At 42.8% G+C, this 18,122-nt stretch overlaps 1 protein-coding gene across 4 annotated transcripts in view; it reads left to right on the forward strand.

The window, feature by feature from the left end:
• Positions 1-18,122, forward strand: part of PTPRZ1 (protein tyrosine phosphatase receptor type Z1) — a 354,695-nt gene that overhangs the window by 251,491 nt on the left and 85,082 nt on the right. For all 4 annotated transcript variants that reach the window (XM_073573380.1, XM_073573381.1, XM_073573382.1 and 1 more), the window contains one exon: positions 5,896-5,987. In XM_073573380.1, the coding sequence (XP_073429481.1) occupies positions 5,896-5,987 (92 nt within the window). The remainder of the gene's footprint in view (positions 1-5,895; positions 5,988-18,122) is intronic.

The following is an 18,122-nucleotide window of genomic DNA, read 5'->3' on the forward strand; positions in this document are numbered from 1 at the left end:
TTGAATTGCACCAATTCATCAATCACTGTGCTCTAATTTTGATGTAATTGGTGCACAATCCACCTGCATAAAAAAAAGACAAGACAAGAAAATGACTTAGAAACAAAATATGCAAATGTGAATCGGGGCCAAAATGTTTATACAAATTCCTGTCCTTATAGTAGTGTTTTGTGGATCTGGCTCATATCCACTAATATATCCACAATTTTTTTGTAGCTAGAAGTATTCATTTCTGCTTTCCTTGTGGAAATGTTTATGTGCATGTTCAATGCTGAAGTTTTTTTATAGTTACATCTGTCAAACATCATTATTTTTTATATGTTTTTGATTGATGGGATTACTGTATGTTTCTATGTTACAGACAGTCATCACTTGTTTCATTCTAATCGTGTGATAATTAGTTATTCACACTTAACACATCATGATGATGTTGTTCACCTCTATTACCAAACAGATGGAAGTGTTTAAATCTCCTTACTGGAGTCAGGGAGCCAGATGTTTTACATAGACTTTATATAGTAACAACCTAATTGTTGTGATGGGCATGCTACTTTCCCCGCTATTCTTGAAATGATGTTTTTGATTCTGACAGTGGGAAATTTATTCAGTGTTTCAATGTGTCTAAGAGAAAAGTAAGATGATAATGTTGATTAAAGTAGACGACTTAAGTATTAATTGCAATTGAATAAAGTGTATATGGTAAAGGGAACCTGTCATTAGCTTTAACCCCCTAAAGCTCCGTCACTGCCTTCTAATGTACTGTAGCTGAATAGCTTTCTGAACATATCCTTATAAATTTTAATAATAACCACATTGGGTTAAAGGGGTTGTCTGGTCCAAATTGAGACGTCTGCAGTCACTCTGGGCACTGGAGGGATTTGCTGGTTTCTGATCCAGGACCGCAGGGTAAGTATGAGTTGTGAAAGGTAGACTCACCAAACCCTGACTGATGCACTAGCAGGATGCAGCAGACCTCCATTGATAAAGGCTTAGGGCAGCACAGGTGCAACCCACTGATGAAGACAGCCAGTAACCAAAAGAAAAAGAGGAACTGGCTGCCGAGTGGGAAAAATGCACACAGATAAGGCTTGCATAGGACCTCATTCACACATTGCGGTGCAAAGTGTCTGATCAGCCTATTGATCACGCCCATAGTATTAGCAGGCGGGCTGTTCTGCACTACATACATGCATCACACAGAAAAAAAACACAAGCCAACATAAGGAGGCCTAGCTGCATCCTGCAAAAATGATAAAAAGTGCAAAAAGATAAGAAGACATGGGGTATTAGTTACTATTTTGGCCAAGACACATAAGCTCACAATCCAAACATCAAGGATCCCCAGATTTTGCGAGTCCCTAACACTTACCTTTCATATGTAAGTTTTTAAAAAAATGTTCTTATGTTAGCTGTTAAGTATGAGTTATACAAACTCTTGGCCAGTGGGCGCTGCCTTGCTCCATACACTTGTATTGATCGAGGCCATGCTCTCTAGTCAGCCATACTGACATGTGTATGGAGTGAGGCAGCGCCCACTGGACCGGCTCTGGTTGGGAGTATGTATAACGCATACATAACCTCCGGTTCTTAGCTCAGAAACTTCCGAATCCTTGCACACACACATTGACTGCAGACTTATCGATTTGGAACAGGCAACCCCTGTGAAGAATCTGTATATACTGTATGTGATGTGGTGTATGTTAATTACATACTTGCAGTCATGAAGGTGAAGTCATTCAGTAGACGAGTCAAGGTGGATGGTCCATAAATATGTTCATTCTTGCTTGATTGATATCCCTTACACAAAATCTAAATTCTTGCCTTAAAGATGTCGATCAAGTGAACATTGATATGTTCCAAGACTACAAGTAGATAGTGCTGAAGCTTACTAAACAATTTCACTCTTCCAACTTTCTGGGAACAGTTTGGGGAAGGCTCTCTTCTCTTCCAACTGTGCCCAGTGAACAAAGCAAGGTCCATAAAGATCATGGTTTCGGAAGTTTAGTGTAGACTAAGTGGCCTACAAAGAGCTCAGATTTTAACTCTGTTGAAAACACTGATGATGAATTAGTATTCCAATTTTAAGACAGATTTTCATGTACAACATCAGTGCCTGAACTTACAATAAGGTGACCTTCCAAAATATTATAGAAATCTTTCCCAGAATAGCAGTGGCTTTTATAGCTGCAAAATAGGGGCCAGCCCCATATCAATGGTTATGGTTTGTGATTGGAAGTCCAGCAAACCTGTAAAGGGACTCGGACATCTTTGTGATTATTGTCTGTCATCATCACTCTTCATAAATTGTAAAGTTACTCAAAGTACTATAGTTAAATTGAGTCCTTAATCTATGCAGTAGTGTTTGTCAAATAAAAGTAAAAGCCAAAAAAAAAAAACCTTTTAAAGCAATTTGTTATAAGGATAGGCTCTTTGGATATAAGACATCTAACAATAATGTATATTTTATGTGCTAGAATCACTGAAAATACTAATGAAATATATGACTATGGATAAAATTAATTAATGTTTTATGAAGCTGTAGTTTGTCATATTATGGTAAATGGAAAAAAAGATAAATACGAGGGGCGATCCAAAAGTAATGATAATCAATAATAAACACAATGAATATAGTAAAAAAAAATTTTTATTTTTCTACATAGTCTCCTAACAAGTCTATACATTTAGTCCATCTCTTTTCTAAACTTAGAATTCCCTTCGAAAAAAATTCTTGATCTTGACCCTCAAAAAACTCCCCAACAGCGGTTATCACGTCGCTATTGTTGTCAAATTTCTTGCCCCGAAGGTGTTCCTTGAGCCGAGGAAAAAGAAAGAAGTCACTGGGGGGCTAGATCTGGCGAATAGGGGGGGTGTTCCACCAGTTCAAAGCCCGCTTCTTGAATGGTAGCCATGGCAACTGCAGCTTTGTGAGCCGGTGCGTTATCTTGGTGAAACAGCACTCCAGCCCGCAGTTTGCCGCGCCTTTTCTCCTTGATAGTCTCCCGCAATCTTCTTATTTGTTCTGCGTAGTAGGAGCCCATAATAGTGGCTCCCTTCTCCAAATAGTCCACCATAATAATTCCTTCAGCGTCCCAAAAAAGGACGCCATTACCTTCCCTGCTGAGCTTGACACTTTGAATTTCTTCGGCGTCGGTTTGTCGGCTCGTTTCCATGTCATTGATTGTTGTTTAGTTTCGAGATCAAAGTGATGGATCCAGGTCTCATCCATGGTCAAAAAACGTGACAAAAAATTCTCCTTGTCTGCTTGGAACTTTTCGAGATTTGCTATTGAAATGTCAACTCGTTTCTTCTTTTGCTCGTCGGTTAACATTTTTGGCACCCAACGCGCGGAGACCTTTCTCATATGCAATTCTTTTGCAAGGATTCTTTGAATACTGCCATATGAGATCCCTGTGACCTCAGCTACATGTCTGATAGTCACTCTTCGATCTGCCAACACAACTTCTTCAACTTTTTTCACGTTTTCTTCATTGAGGGACGTGGATGGGCGTCCTTCGCGATGTTCATCTTCCGTCGATGTTCTTCCCAGCTTAAATTCCTTGGCCCAGCGTGCAACTATGGAATATGGAGGAGAAGAGTCCCCCAATGTTTCCACCAAGTCGCTGTGTATGTCTTTGGTAAACATTTTTTTCAAGCAGAGGTATTTGATGACAGCTCTGAGCTCGTTTTTTTCCATTTTGATGTTCACTCCTTGGCAGTTCATATTCAAATGAATGTAGCTCCCGGGAATCGTGGCCTATTTAAGTGATTTTTTTTTTCCTGGACTAGTGGGTACCTAAGAGAGAAGAAAACATTTTATTTTAATTTCTGTGTGCAATAGAAATAAACGATTATCATTACTTTTGGATCGCCCCTCGTATATATTCTAAAACAGTCTGAGGTCAATACAAATTATTTAAATGGGTTGTCCCAAACAAGGAAATCCACAAGACAGATTCTGCACAATTCTATTTGAAAGGGGCATTTCATTCTCCCTTTAAGGCACTTCACCCTGAGTGATGCTCACCTACTATTTATCGTCTTTAGTGCAGGATGCTTTTAGGTCTGTTCCATTAGGACACGGATATGATCAGTGATTATGGCTCAGCCTGAATCTCTAAACAAAGTCTGACATAGTCTGAAGCTCCCCTGCTCTCTCATCGGTAGTTCTCGCCCTTGCCTGTCCTGTCATTATGCTTTATTCTGTATGATCAGATTGGCTGTGTATGAGCACAAGTTCAGCAGGAACGTATTTCCAGGATATAACAATTAGACATGTAATGTTGGCTTTTGACAGGCCAGTATACAAGGGTTTCCCCTTTTATTTACTATATGGTATGGCTTACTTTACTATGCTATTTTATAGGAGAAAAAAAGTACAGTACAAAATGTTTTACAGTATACCTTATAGTCAACCTGTCCTACTGTATGGATATGGAGCGAGTTTCATTTTCCCAGTATATACATAGGGTGGAGGCTGAAATCCTAGTGTTAAACAACCAGAGCCATAAATGATATTCATTCTTGTACTCCAGGACAGTCTGACACAGCAGCAATGTGGAGTGCAGATCTATCATACATAATATTACATGACTACATACTTTGTAAAACTAACATTTGTTTGGATACAGAAAGTGAACAACTATCATGCTCCAGTAGTCTTGTCTAGTCCAAGCTGAGCTCTTCAGGCAGTACCCCTTCCTGACTATAGGCGTGCCACGTTTTGGCAGATATGTCATCTATCCAAGCATTTTGGGAACTACTGTACATAGTAGATTTGTTTCACTTACTACCAAAATCAGCAAAATGCCTACCAGCACTCCAGTCTCTTACTATGATAAAATAGTTATCCTATTTACTGGTGTAAATATTAAGATAAAGACCACTTGGTAGGTACCTGCTCCCATTGGATATTTAGCAGATAAGGGAAACATTGTTTAGGGAAAAATGTTAGTGAATTTTCATTTCATTTGAAACTACGGTAAATGATTTGCAGAAAGACGCAACGCGAGGCACAAGAGCATTCCTAAGAGCAAAGGGGTTTATTAATGGTACTTGTATGTGGTGTAATTAGTGTTCTAAATATCTAATTAGTGCTGTGTCATCTGTTGTAAAAAAAAACATGTTGAAAGCACTGCATTTAATTGTCTATCCGCTCTGTACCTTTTGTGCCCGACTTATCATGTGCCCTCTTCTTCCACCACTCTCCTAAATGAAACGCAGAGTTTGCCTGTAGTCTCACATTTGTGCGATGCTTAGGATCCATTATTCACACAAACAAACTTTGACATTTTGACATTTAAAGATAGTGCCCACTTTATCTTTTTGTTCTATGCTGTAAAACTGCTCTCCAGGTTGTTTAGGCTTAATATCCATATATTGTGGTCTTCTCTTCACCTATAGCAGGACCTATAGCTGTAATCAGTAGACCTTATGGAATGCAACACATGGCTAGAGGGTGGATCAGGGCTTTTTGGAAAAGTTGGACCAAGATGAAGTTCAAATATAAAGGTACACAGGCTCTGCTGATGTACTTGGTGTGAAGCACAAATCACAATGAAGGCATACAATCCTGTACAGATTTATTCTTTAAGTTCTAGGCACTGGGTGCATTTGTACCTGGAAGGAGATGCATGATGGAGACCAAAGGAATGTGTTTCACATAGAAAGACACCAATAGTTAGTATAAATGGTTCATGGTAATTGGGGTTCCTATTATACATTGGGGCTAAGGGACTCAGATTGGACCGGTCTGAGACGTTGTCACTTTTCTTTTCTGCTTTTCACTGAGTCTACAGAGTTTTCAAGATGTTTTATTGAATAATAATATATTATAGAAATGAATAATATATTTATCAGTTACATAAATAACTAATAAAGTTCTTCATGACATTGCAGGAAATGCTTTCAGACGGCACACTTTTACTTGGAGGATAATACATCACCAAGAGTAATTTCTGCTCCCCCTGCACCAGTGTTTCCAGTTTCAGGTATATCACCGACTTTGCATGTGTGATTATTTTAGGTGTTGAATATATTTAGTTTATTACTTTGTATGCACTGTTCATAAAAGAGTGGGATTTTTTGTATCAATTAACGTAAAAAGTTTTCCTAACATTTCCTCTGTCTTACTTTTCAGGGAGACACTAATTCAGCCTTAGTAAGTCAATGTACAGATGCCTAGATCTAAAGAACGACTACCCATATAGGTGGCTTGCAAAAGAATTCACTTCTTGTGACATTTTTTCGTGTTTTGCTACCTCACAACCTTGAATTTCTGTTTTTTGAGGTTTGCATCTGTTCATGTAAAGAACATGCCTACAACTGTGAACATTTGGTTTTCTTTTTTTGTGTGAAGCAAACAACAAATAGGATAAAATAACTGAAAACTTCACTGTGAATAACTATTCACCCCCCTCCCTAAAGTCAATACTTTGTATAGCCTAATTTTGCAGCAGTTACAGCTGTAAGTTGCTTTGGATAAGTCTCTGACCTTTCCACATCTTGCCATTGTAATTTTTGCCCATTTCTCAAGGCAAAACTGCTCCAGCTCCTTCAAGTTAGATTATTCCTTCTGCTGAACAGCAATTTTCAAGTATGACCACAGAGTATCAATTGGATTAAGTTGTGGCCTTTGACTAGGTCACTCCAAAACGTTTATACATTTCCCCTTAAACCATTTAAGTGTTGCTTTAGCAGTTTGCTTTTGTTCACTGTATTGTTGGAAGGTTAACCTCAGTCCCAGTCTCAAATCACTGACACACTGAAACAAGTTTTGCTCAAGAATATCCCTGTGTTTTGCACTGTCCCCTTGATTCAGATGATTCTCCCTGTCCCTGGTGTCAAAAAAAGTCCCCACAGCATGATACTGCCACCATCATGTCTCACTGTGGGGATGGTGTTCTTGGGGTGATGACCAGCTGTGTTGGTTTGGCCCCAGACATAGCGTTTACCTTTGTGGCCAAAAAGTTCAATTTTGGTCTCATTTGACCACAGCATCTTCTTCCTAACATTTAGGGTGTCTCCCACATGTCTTTTGGCAAACTCAAAATGAGTCTTACAATTTTTGTAAGTAAATGCTTTTTTCCCTTCACCCATGACAGCACACCTGAGAGAGGGATCCGCCCCACCAGGACAGGAACCTACTGAAATATAAGGGGTGGCACCTCTCCCCCGCTTCAGTTGGGTTCCTGTCCTGGAACGGGATCCCAGTCTGACAGCGGCGGTGCCTGTCATGGAAGAAGATGGACCCAGGGCCGTCCCGGAGCGGAAAGAGCAGGTCTGCTTACCTGCAGCGCCGGCCGTCGGTGGCCTGGAAGAGCAGTCCCCGGGGATCCTCCTGCAGGCCCCTGGTTCGTGCGGGTGTGGTAAGGCAGGCCTCGGCAGCGGGGCGCTCCTCCGTGCCTCCCTCCCCCTGCGTGCGCCCGATCCTTCTCCCTGAGACGACAAGGAAAGCTGGGGGCGGTTTCCGGCGTCTGACGTCAGCGGCGCGGTGCACCCTGGGAGTGCACCGGCTGATGTCACAGACGCGACGGCAAGATGGCGCCTGGTGCGGCGCCGGCTGCAGAGAGAAGAATGGTGGCCGGTGGTCGCAGGGGGGAGGTGAAGAGATCGCTCACCGGATGCACCTACTTAAAGGAGGAGGACGAGGAGCAGGGCGGCCAGGTGATACAATAGGGTCACAGCAGGAGCATTCACCATCTCCACCGTCTCTGCCCCCATCGCAGACCTCTGCATGTAAGCATGGCAGCCGTTCAAGCGGCAAAAGCAGTAGCCGCCCGAGCCACAGATCGAGAGATTCCTCGAGGTAGAGAGAGCGCAGACCACATGCTCCAACACAGCCTCCGAGTCCGGTATCCGACTTTGTGGGTGGTGAGTGATCGTCGTGAAAGTTAGACCAATATTAATAGGGTCCTTCTTGTGTGTTATTTTTTCCTTAGGGAAAAGGCAAAAAAGTAGGGAGCAAGAAAAATAATAGAGTGTGTGCTATATGCCAGAGCCCCCTAGTGAGAGATTGGCAAAAGGACCTTTGCGCCAGCTGTATCCAGCGAATTATGGCGGAGGAGGTGCCGAGCCTGGCAACTAACCTCAGATCAGTCATAAGGTCCGACGTAGAAGGCTCACTTAAAATGTTATTAAAGAAAAAGAAAAAAAGTAGGAGAGACTCCCTACTCATCAAGTTCCTCATCAGACTCCTCCTCGTCTGAATATCAGGTCGAGCACATGTCCTCCTCCTCCTCAGATAGTGATACTGGGGGCAGGCCGTGTTTTCCGGTAGAGGATACAGATGCGCTCCTTAAGGCCATTAGGACAGCCATGGGCCTACAGGAAGAGAAAGCGACTAAGTCCCTAGAAGACGTCATGTTCGGGGGGTTACAGGAAAGGAAAAAGCACACCTTTCCAGTTAATGAGAAAATCCAGGCGCTCATTGAAAGAGAGTGGAAGAAGCCTGAAAGATCAGGTAGCCTTCCTTCCTCCTCTAAAAGGAGATATCCCTTTGACCCTAAAGATACGGAAATATGGGACAAAGTCCCAAAAATTGATGCAGCAGTATCCAGATCATCCAAAAGATTGGCCCTGCCCCTAGAAGACTCAGGAGTACTAAGAGATCCTCTAGATAAGAAAGCAGACTCCTACCTAAGACATACATGGGAAGCAGCGGCAGGGGGACTTAAACCGGCAGTAGCTAGCACCTGCACAGCTCGATCCTTAATGATCTGGCTACAGCAGCTGGACGAAAAACTCGCATCTAAAGTTTCAAGAGAAAAAATCCTGGGAGACATGTATCTTCTACATGGAGCAGCCGCTTTTTTGGCCGACACCTCTGCCGATTCCATGAGACTGACGGCGAGGGCGGCGGGATTATCAAACGCCACAAGGCATGCATTATGGCTTAAAGGCTGTCCTGGAGATCTACAGTCAAAAGCTAAATTGTGCTCTCTTCCATGTGATGGACAATTTCTATTTGGGAAAAATTTGGACGGCATCCTGGAAAAAGCGGGTGATAGAAAGAAGGGCTTCCCTAGATTTCCTGGAGATCAAAGAAGACCGCCCTTTCGGAGGGGAAAATTCAACAAAGGCTGTCCTCCGGGGGATTGGAAAAGATGGGAGGACAAAAGGAAGAAAGAGTCTGGTTTCATGTTTGGCGGAGCCGCTTCATCCACAAAGAAATCCCCACAATGACGCCGATATCCCAGTGGGGGGGAGACTGATGCTCTTTTATGAAGCAAGGGAAAGTATATCTTCCAATACCTGGATTCTAAACATAAAAACAGTCCTCAAATTTCCCTTTTTTCAACGGCCAAGAGCATCGTTTGTGGTGACCCCCGTCCGGAATGGGATAGAAGAGCAGTTGGTCCTAGAGGCAGAAATCCTAAGTCTGCTGGACAAACACCTTCTGACTGAAGTTCCAAGTGAACAGGAGAGAAGGGGTTTCTACTCACCCCTCTTCCTGATAAAAAAGCCAGACCATTCATTCAGGACGATTATAAACCTCAGAGGCCTCAATCAATGGATAGAAAACCAGACCTTCAAAATGGAGTCAGTGACTTTGGCCATAAAGCTTTTACACCACAATTGTTTTAAGGCCGTGATCGACCTAAAGGATGCCTACTACCACATCCCGATCCATCCAGAGTACCAAAAATACTTAAGGGTAGCTCTCTACATACAGGGCAACCTCAGGCATTTTCAATTCAGAGCCCTTCCATTCGGCATATCCATAGCCCCGATGGTGTCTACGAAGGTCGTAGCAGAGATGACAGCCTTCCTCCGAATCCACAACACGATTATAATACCCTACTTAGAAGATTTTATAATAGTGGGCAACTCAGAACATCACTGCACAGAACAAGTGGAAAGCGTAACAAATACCCTACAGAGACTTGGCTGGATGGTGAATGTCAAAAAGTCAAGACTACAACCCCTAAAAAGGCAAATATTTTTAGGATTCATCCTGGACTCGGAACAACAAATTTGTCTTTTACCAGAGGCCAAAGTGGAAAAGGTGAGGAATGTAACCTTGACAGCCATAGACCAGCCTCACATGACCCTGAGAGGGGCGATGTCCTTACTAGGCACTCTGACAGTCTGTATTCCAGCGGTCAGATGGGCACAATTTCATATCCGTCAACTGCAGGCAGAGATCCTATCAGCACAGAAATTGCTAAGAGGACGTTTAGAAGGAAGGCTGGAACTTTCCTTAAAAGTCAAAAACTCTCTCAGATGGTGGTTAGACAGGGCAAACCTAGTAGCAGGAACATTGTGGCATAGACCAGTGTCTGATGTGATCCTGACGGACTCAAGTTCCTCGGGGTGGGGAGTGCACCTGAGGGGACAGGCAGCCCAGGGACCCTGGGAACACCAAGAACAAAACGCATCCTCCAACCTAAAAGAACTATGGGCAGTAAACAAAGCCTTAAAAAAAATTATTCCCAGCCTAGAAGGCCGCAATGTCCGGATCATGTCGGACAACAAAGTGACAGTGGCATATATCAACCACCAGGGGGGGACAAGGTCACACTCCTTAATGAACGAAACCAATGAAATTTTTTACAGAGCAGAATGACACCTACTCTCTTTAAGGGCCCTACACATCAGAGGGGTAGAGAACATACAAGCCGATTTCCTAAGCCGCAACACATTAAGGTAAGGAGAATGGGCCCTAGATCACTCAGTGTTCCAGAAAATAGTACAACTCTGGGGAGAGCCGGTAATAGACCTCTTTGCCAACAAAAGCAACAGGCAGGTAAAGTGATTCTGTTCACTAAACCCAAAAGAAGACCCATGGGCGGTGGGCGCATTGCAAATTCCGTGGAATTTCAAACTGGGTTATGCCTTTCCTCCAGTAGCTCTAATCCCAGCAGTGGTGAAGAAAATAAGAGAAGATCAGGTCAGGGTGATCCTAATAGCCCCGTTCTGGCCGAAAAGGCCCTGGTTCTCACTACTGCAGATGATGTCCCTCTCAGACCCATGGGTACTACCAGAGATTCCAGACCTGCTAGCTCAGGGTCCGGTATTCCACACGCAAGTCAAGGGGTTCCATCTGACGGCGTGGAATTTGAGAGGTCACTTTTAAAAAATAGAGGGTTCTCCCCTGGGTTGGTGGCTATGCTGATGAAAAGTAGAAAGCCAGTAACAACTAACATATATACGGTAGAACATGGAATAAGATTCTGCAGATCCTAGGGAAACCGTTGGACCAAGAACCCCCGATCAAGGCCATCTTAGAATTCTTACAGGCGGGGCTACAGCTTGGTCTAGCAGTAAATACACTTAAAGTACAGGTTTCAGCACTAGGCGCTCTACATAACTGCAACATAGCAGCAAACAGATGGGTGGCCAGATTCATTAAATCCTGCCAGAGGTCTAAACCAATCCCATTACCAAAATTTAAACCTTGTGTTAGAAGTTCTCACGAAAGAGCCATTTGAACCGGTGCAACAACTACCAGTAAAATATCTCACCCTAAAGACCATTATTTTAGCGGCCCTTACATCGGCACATAGAGTAAGTGACTTGCAGGCCCTCTCAGTTAATCCACCTTATACCCAGGTGTACCAGGACAGGGTTGTCCTAAAAACAGACCCTGCTTATTTACCGAAAGTTGTATCAGATTTCCATCGTAGCCAGGAGATTATCCTCCCCTCCTTCTGTGAGAATCCAAAAAACCCAGGAGAGGAGAAATTCCATAAACTAGACGCCCTCTTAGAGTACATATCAGTGACTAGCCAGTGGAGGAGGTCCCATTCCCTATTTGTAGCCTTTCAGGGTGCCAGGAAGGGCTATGGAGTATCAAAAGGGACTATTGCCAGATGGATTAGGGAGGCCATTAGTGTAGCCTACTCAGCTAGTGGTGTTCCGATTCCTGACGGCATCAAGGCTCATTCCACCAGAGCCGTGGCGACCTCCTGGGCTGAAAAGGCAGAGGTATTGATTGAGCAAATCTGTAAGACCACTACCTGGGCCTCACCCTCAACCTTTTTTAAGCACTATAGATTAAATCTATCCTCCTCTGCTGACTTAACCTTTAGTAGAAGGGTGCTGCAAGCGGTGGTCCCTCCCTAAGGTGTTCGAAGTCTCCAAAAATCTCTCAGGTGTGCTGTCATGGGTGAAGGAAAAACACCATGGTTAGTTACCGGTAGCCGTTTTTTCCGGAACCCATGACAGCACCTGTATATTCCCCCCCTTTTTCACCGTATGGGTGTGCACGTTAACAGGGTGTATTTGTGTGATGTGGTATTGGATAAACATGTAACTAACCGGGAAATCCTCTCAATGCTCTGTAACCAACTGAAGTGGGGGAGAGGTGCCACCCCTTATATTTCAGTAGGTTCCTGTCCTGGCGGGGCGGATCCCTCTCTCAGGTGTGCTGTCATGGGTTCCGGAAAAACTGGCTACCGGTAAGTAACCATGGTGGTTTTCTGACCACTCTTCCATAAAGGCCACCTCTGAGGAGTGTACGGCTTATTGTGGTCGTATGGACAGATAATTCAGTTTCTGCTTGGGAACTGTGCAGCTCCTTCGGAGTTACCTTTGATCTCTGTGCTGCCTCTCTGATTAATGATCTCCTTGCCCGGACTGAGAGCTTTGATGGGCGGCCCTCTCGGTAGGTTTGTTGTGGTGCCATTTTCTTTCTATTTGATGATAATGGATCTTATGGTGCTCTGGGTATCATCATAGATTGGGATTTTTTTTATAACAAAACCCTGACTTGTACTTCTCAACAATTTTGTCCCTGACTTTTTTGGAGATCTCCTTGGTTTTCATGGTGTTTGGTTGGTGGTGCCTCTTGCTTAATGGTGTTGCAGCCTCTGTGGCCTTTCAGAAAAGGTGTGTACAGTTGTGGCCCAAAGTATTGACACCCCTGCAATTCTGGCAATCCATGTGACACTTAGACTGCATCCAGGTGGACTTCCTTTCACTAAACATGTAACTTATGAAAGTAATTGCTTGCACCAGAAATGTTTAAGAGGCTTCATAGCAAAAGGGGTAAATATATATGCACTTGCCAATTTTTAGTTATTAGATCCCATAAATTTAATTTATGTCCTATATTTTTCGCACTTCACTTCACCAACTTAGACTATTTAGTGCTGATGTATCACACACAAATCGCATTGCAAAAATATATAAACACAGGTTGTAATGTAACAAAATACAGGGGCTGGACAAATAATGGAAACACCTGGAAACATCAACAAAAGTTAGTTTAATATGGTGTAGGTCCACCTTTTGCGTTGATTACAGCCTCAATTCTCCGAGGTATGGATTCATACAAGGTGTGAATTGTTTCCAAAGGAATTGTAACCCATTCTTCAGTTAAAACACCCTCCAGTTCTTTGAGCGACGATGGCGGCGGATATAGACGTCTAACTTGAATCTCTAAAATCGACCATAAATGCTCAATAATGTTGAGGTCTGGGGAATTGTGGGGGTCAGATGAGATGCTCAACTTCATTAGAATGTTCCTCGCACTATGCTTTAATAATTCTAGCTGTATGAATTGGTGCATTATCATCCGGGAACAATGCTTGAACCATAGGATGCACTTGGTTGCCCAAAATGCCTAAATAATCTCGGCTGTTAATTCTTCCATGAAGGGATATCATTGGCCTGGCAGATCTCCACGAAATAGCACCCCAGATCATCACAGAACCTCCACCATGTTTTACTGTTGGGAGAAGGCAGTCTGGATGGAATGCTTCTTTCGGCTGCCTCCAAACGTACACTCGGCCGGAGGTCGGAAATAGGGTAAACGACGATTCGTCTGAGAATATCACGTTTCCACTGCTCGAGGAACCAATTCTGGAGGTTTCTACACCACTCTAAACGCTTGGAAACATTTGTCATTGAGAGCAGCGGTTTTCTAATTGCAGCTCTTCCGTGGAATCCAGATTTGTGCAGCTCCCGATGAACAGTTTTAATGGAAACTGGGTTCTATAGGTGTTCATTGAGCTCAGCAGTGATTTTCGGAGCTGTGGTCTTGCGATCCTCTCTCACAATTCGCTTCAGAGTCCGACGGTCTCTCTCAGTCAACTTTGACTTTCGGCCGGACCTGTGCTTTGCTGGGGACGTTTTTCCTTCTCTTTCAAAAGCAGTCATTACTTTGGAGACAGTACCTCTTGACACGCCAAGCATTCGGGCACTTTCTGTTACACTAGAGCCTGCCATACAAGCACCAACAATTTGGCCTCTTTGAAAATCCGAGAGGTCTGCCATTGGTATCAGGTTCTCATCAATGTTCTTACAATTCTGCAAAACAAACAGTTAATTTACCGACACATATCACATAACACAAATAATCAACTACAAAACATACCATATGTCACGGTTTATATGTTTATAACATGTTCGAAGATTATGATGCCAAAACGTTAGGTGTTTCCATTATTTTGTCCAACCCCTGTAGGTAAAAAGGGAAGGGGGATGAATACTTTTGCAAGCCACTGTATAAGACTTCCCAACATATCTACTGTCATCATTTTAGTTTAGTTGTATGCGATTATATGAGACTTTGTAATATGTTTCATTCTGAGGATAGTTTTATCTTCTTTATCCTCTATCAATCAGTAGTTCATTTTACCCTGATCAAAAACATGCTTCGCCCCCAAAATCTGTTTAGTACACTGAAATATAGTAAATAATCACAAAAAGGGGAGACGAGGAATAAAGTTTCAGTCTATCTCCCTATGTGTCTGAGGCATTATGCTCCAAGTAGAGGAGAGCACATGTACTGTGGGCATAGGACTAGCATCTCACAAGAACGTAAGAGATATGCTTACCTCCTTTAGTACAGCATTCTTATTGATAATGTCAGTTACCTTGGCTACTGCAGAGTATCTGTTATTCTTCTCCAGATACAGGTGTATAAACAATAGTGATATGTATATGTGAGCGTCGAGTTATGGATTGATGTGTTTCCACATTCACATATTGTACATTCTTTAAATCCCTTGTTTATTGTGCATTGAACACAATTACTGTAAATCTACGTGAGCTTTCAGTAATATGTGTGTATTTGTAGGCAAAGAAATATGCTGAATATATTCTAAGGACATCAAATATTAACTATTAGTATTACCTGTTTATTTGGGGTCTTCTAGTGCTTAATAACTATTATTTCACCCTGGATGTAAAATAGACTACCATATATACTCGAGTATAAGCCGACCCGAGTATAAGCCGAACCCCCTAATTTTTGCCACAAAAAACTGGGAAAACTTATTGACTTGAGTATAAGCCGAGGGTGGAAAATGCAGCAGCTACTGGTAAATTTCAAAAATAAAAATAGATACCAATAATAGTAAAATTAATTGAGACATCAGTAGGTTAAATGTTTTTGAATATCCATATTGAATCAGGAGCCGCATATAATGCTTCATACAGTTCATAATGGCCCCATAAGATGCTCCATACAAAATACACCCCATATAATGTTGCACAAAGGTTAATAATGGTCCCATAAGATGCTCCATATAATCATATGCCCCATATGCTGCTCCATAAAGGTTATGGCCCCATAAGATGCTCCATAGAATATGCCCCAATATGATGCTCCATAGAATCTGCCCCATATGCTGCTCCATAGATTATGCCCCCATAAGATGCTCCATAGATTATGCCCCCATATGCTGCCCCCATAAAATGCTTCATAGATTATGCCCCCATATGCTGCTCCATATATTATGCCCCCATATGCTTCCCCCATAAAATGCTCCACAGATTATGCCCCCATATGCTGCCCCCATAAGATGCTCCATATGTTATGCCCCCATATGCTGTCCCATAGATTATACCCCCATATGCTGCCCCCATAAGATGCTCCATAGATTATGCCCCCATATGCTGCCCCCATAAGATGCTCCATATATTATGCCCCCATAAGATGCTCCATAGATTATGCCCCAATATGATGCTCCATAAATTATGCCCCCATATGCTGCTGCCGCTGCTGCTGCAAATAAAAATTTCAAAAAATGACATACTCACCTCTCTGTTGCTGGGGGACGGGGGTCGGTGTCGCTGCTGGCTCAGGACACAGCACCTGAGATAGTCACCTGTCCTTGTTCCATTGCTGCTCGCTGTTGTCTCCCGCGTCCTCTGTCAGTGACGTTCAGGCAGCAGAGGGTGCAGCGCGCACTAACCACGTCACAGCACCCTCTGCTGGCTGATTGTCACTGACAGAGGACGCGGCAGACAGCGGCGAGCAGCTATGGAGTTGAGACAGGTGAATATCGCTAATACTTACCCCCCTGGCGTGGTTTCTGCAGCCCCTTCTCCCATGGTCTCCCTTCCTTCCTTCAGCAGTCATGTGGTACCGCTCATTAAACTCATGGATATGCGCACATTCATGAGTTTAATGAGCGGTGCCACATGACCGCTGAAGGAAGGCAGACTGTGGGACAAGCAGGGGGGCTGCAGAGACGCATCAGGGGGATTAGTATGATCTGACACCCCCGGTCCCCCTCCCCTGCCTACCCCCTGGCATATATTGCTCGAGTATAAGCCGAGAAGGGGACTTTCAGCCCAAAAAAATGGGCTGAAAATCTCGGCTTATACTCAAGTATATACAGTACTTTATTTGTCCAACAATTAAAATGTACATGTTGGTTTACTACTTTAAATCACAATACCCACTAGTGTTTTTTAGCTGAGTTCGCAAAACAGCATTATATGGACGGATTTAATATGCACACTGTATGTACACTGGAAAGTTATACCTACAGTGCCTTGAAAAAGTATTCGTACCCCATGAACTTTTACACATTTTTTCACATCCACAAACTTAAACAGATTTTGTTATTTTATGTGATACCAACTCAAAGTATCAAGTATTTGTGAGGGGTAAAATAAATAATACATGGTTTTCTAAATGTTTCAAAAAATATAAATGTTGAAAATTGTGACGTGAATTTGTATTCAGTTCCCCTGAGTCATTAGTTTGTAGGGCCACCTTTTGCTGACATTACTGCTGCAACTCTTTTGGAGCATGTCTCTACCAGCTTTGCACATCTGGAGGCTGAAATTGTTTTCCCATTCTCCTTTGTAAACTAGCTCAAGCTCAGTGAGATTGGATGGAGAGCGTCTGTGAACCGCCACAGATTCAATCCTTAGGTCTGGACTTTGACTTGGCCATTGAAAACATGAATATGCTTTAATCTAAATTACTCCATCATAGCTCTGGCAGTTTAGGGTTCTTGTCCTGCTGGAAGGTAAACCTATAGCACAGTCCCTAGTATTTTGCAGCCTTTAGCAGGTTTTCCTCCTGGATTGCCCTGAATTTAGCTTCATCCATCTGACCAACTTCCCTGTCCGTGCTGAAGAAAAGCATCATGTTTGATGTTGGAGATAGTGTTTTCAGGGTGATGTGCAGTCATAGTTTTTAGTCACATAAAGTGTTTTGCATTTAGCCCAAAAAGTTCTACTTTTGTCTCATCTGACCTGAGCACCTACTTCCACATTCTAACTATGTCCCCTATATGGCTTTTTGCAAACCTCAAATGGGACTTTTTATGGCTCACTTTCAAAAACAGTTTTCTCCTGGCTACTCTTCCACAAAGGACAGTTTTGTGAAGTATGTGGCTAATAGTTGTCCTGTGGATAGATTCCCCCTTCTGAGCTGTGGATCTCTGCAGTTCCTCCAGAGTGACCAGGGGCCTCTTGGCTGCTTCTCTATTTAGTTCTCAACATGTCTTGGAAGGTTTGCAGCTGTGCCATACTCCTTCCATTTTTGGATGATGGATTGAACAGTGCTCTGTGAGATTTTTAGAGCTTTGCTATTTTTTTTGTTTTTGTTATACCTGAACCTGCTTTACTCTTCTCCACAACTTTATCCCTGACCTGTCTGGTGTGTTCCTTGGTTTGACTTCTGGAAGCAAATGGTAACTTGGGAATTTATTTAGGGGTATTGGACTATAGGAGGAGGAATATAAATGCACGTAACATTTTTCAGATTTATATTTTTTTAATAATTGGAAACCCATGTATCCTTTCCATTAAAATTCCCGAATGTTTGCTATTTTCTGTTGGTATTTCACCAACATAAATAGTATAAAATCCCAATAAAATACATTTGTTTGTGAGTGTAACGTTAAAAAAAGTAAGAAAGTGCATGGGGTATGAAT

Source organism: Dendrobates tinctorius, unplaced genomic scaffold (assembly GCF_039654945.1).
Source record: "Dendrobates tinctorius isolate UK_male_01 unplaced genomic scaffold, ASM3965494v1 ptg000035l, whole genome shotgun sequence".
NCBI lineage: Eukaryota > Metazoa > Chordata > Amphibia > Anura > Dendrobatidae > Dendrobates > Dendrobates tinctorius.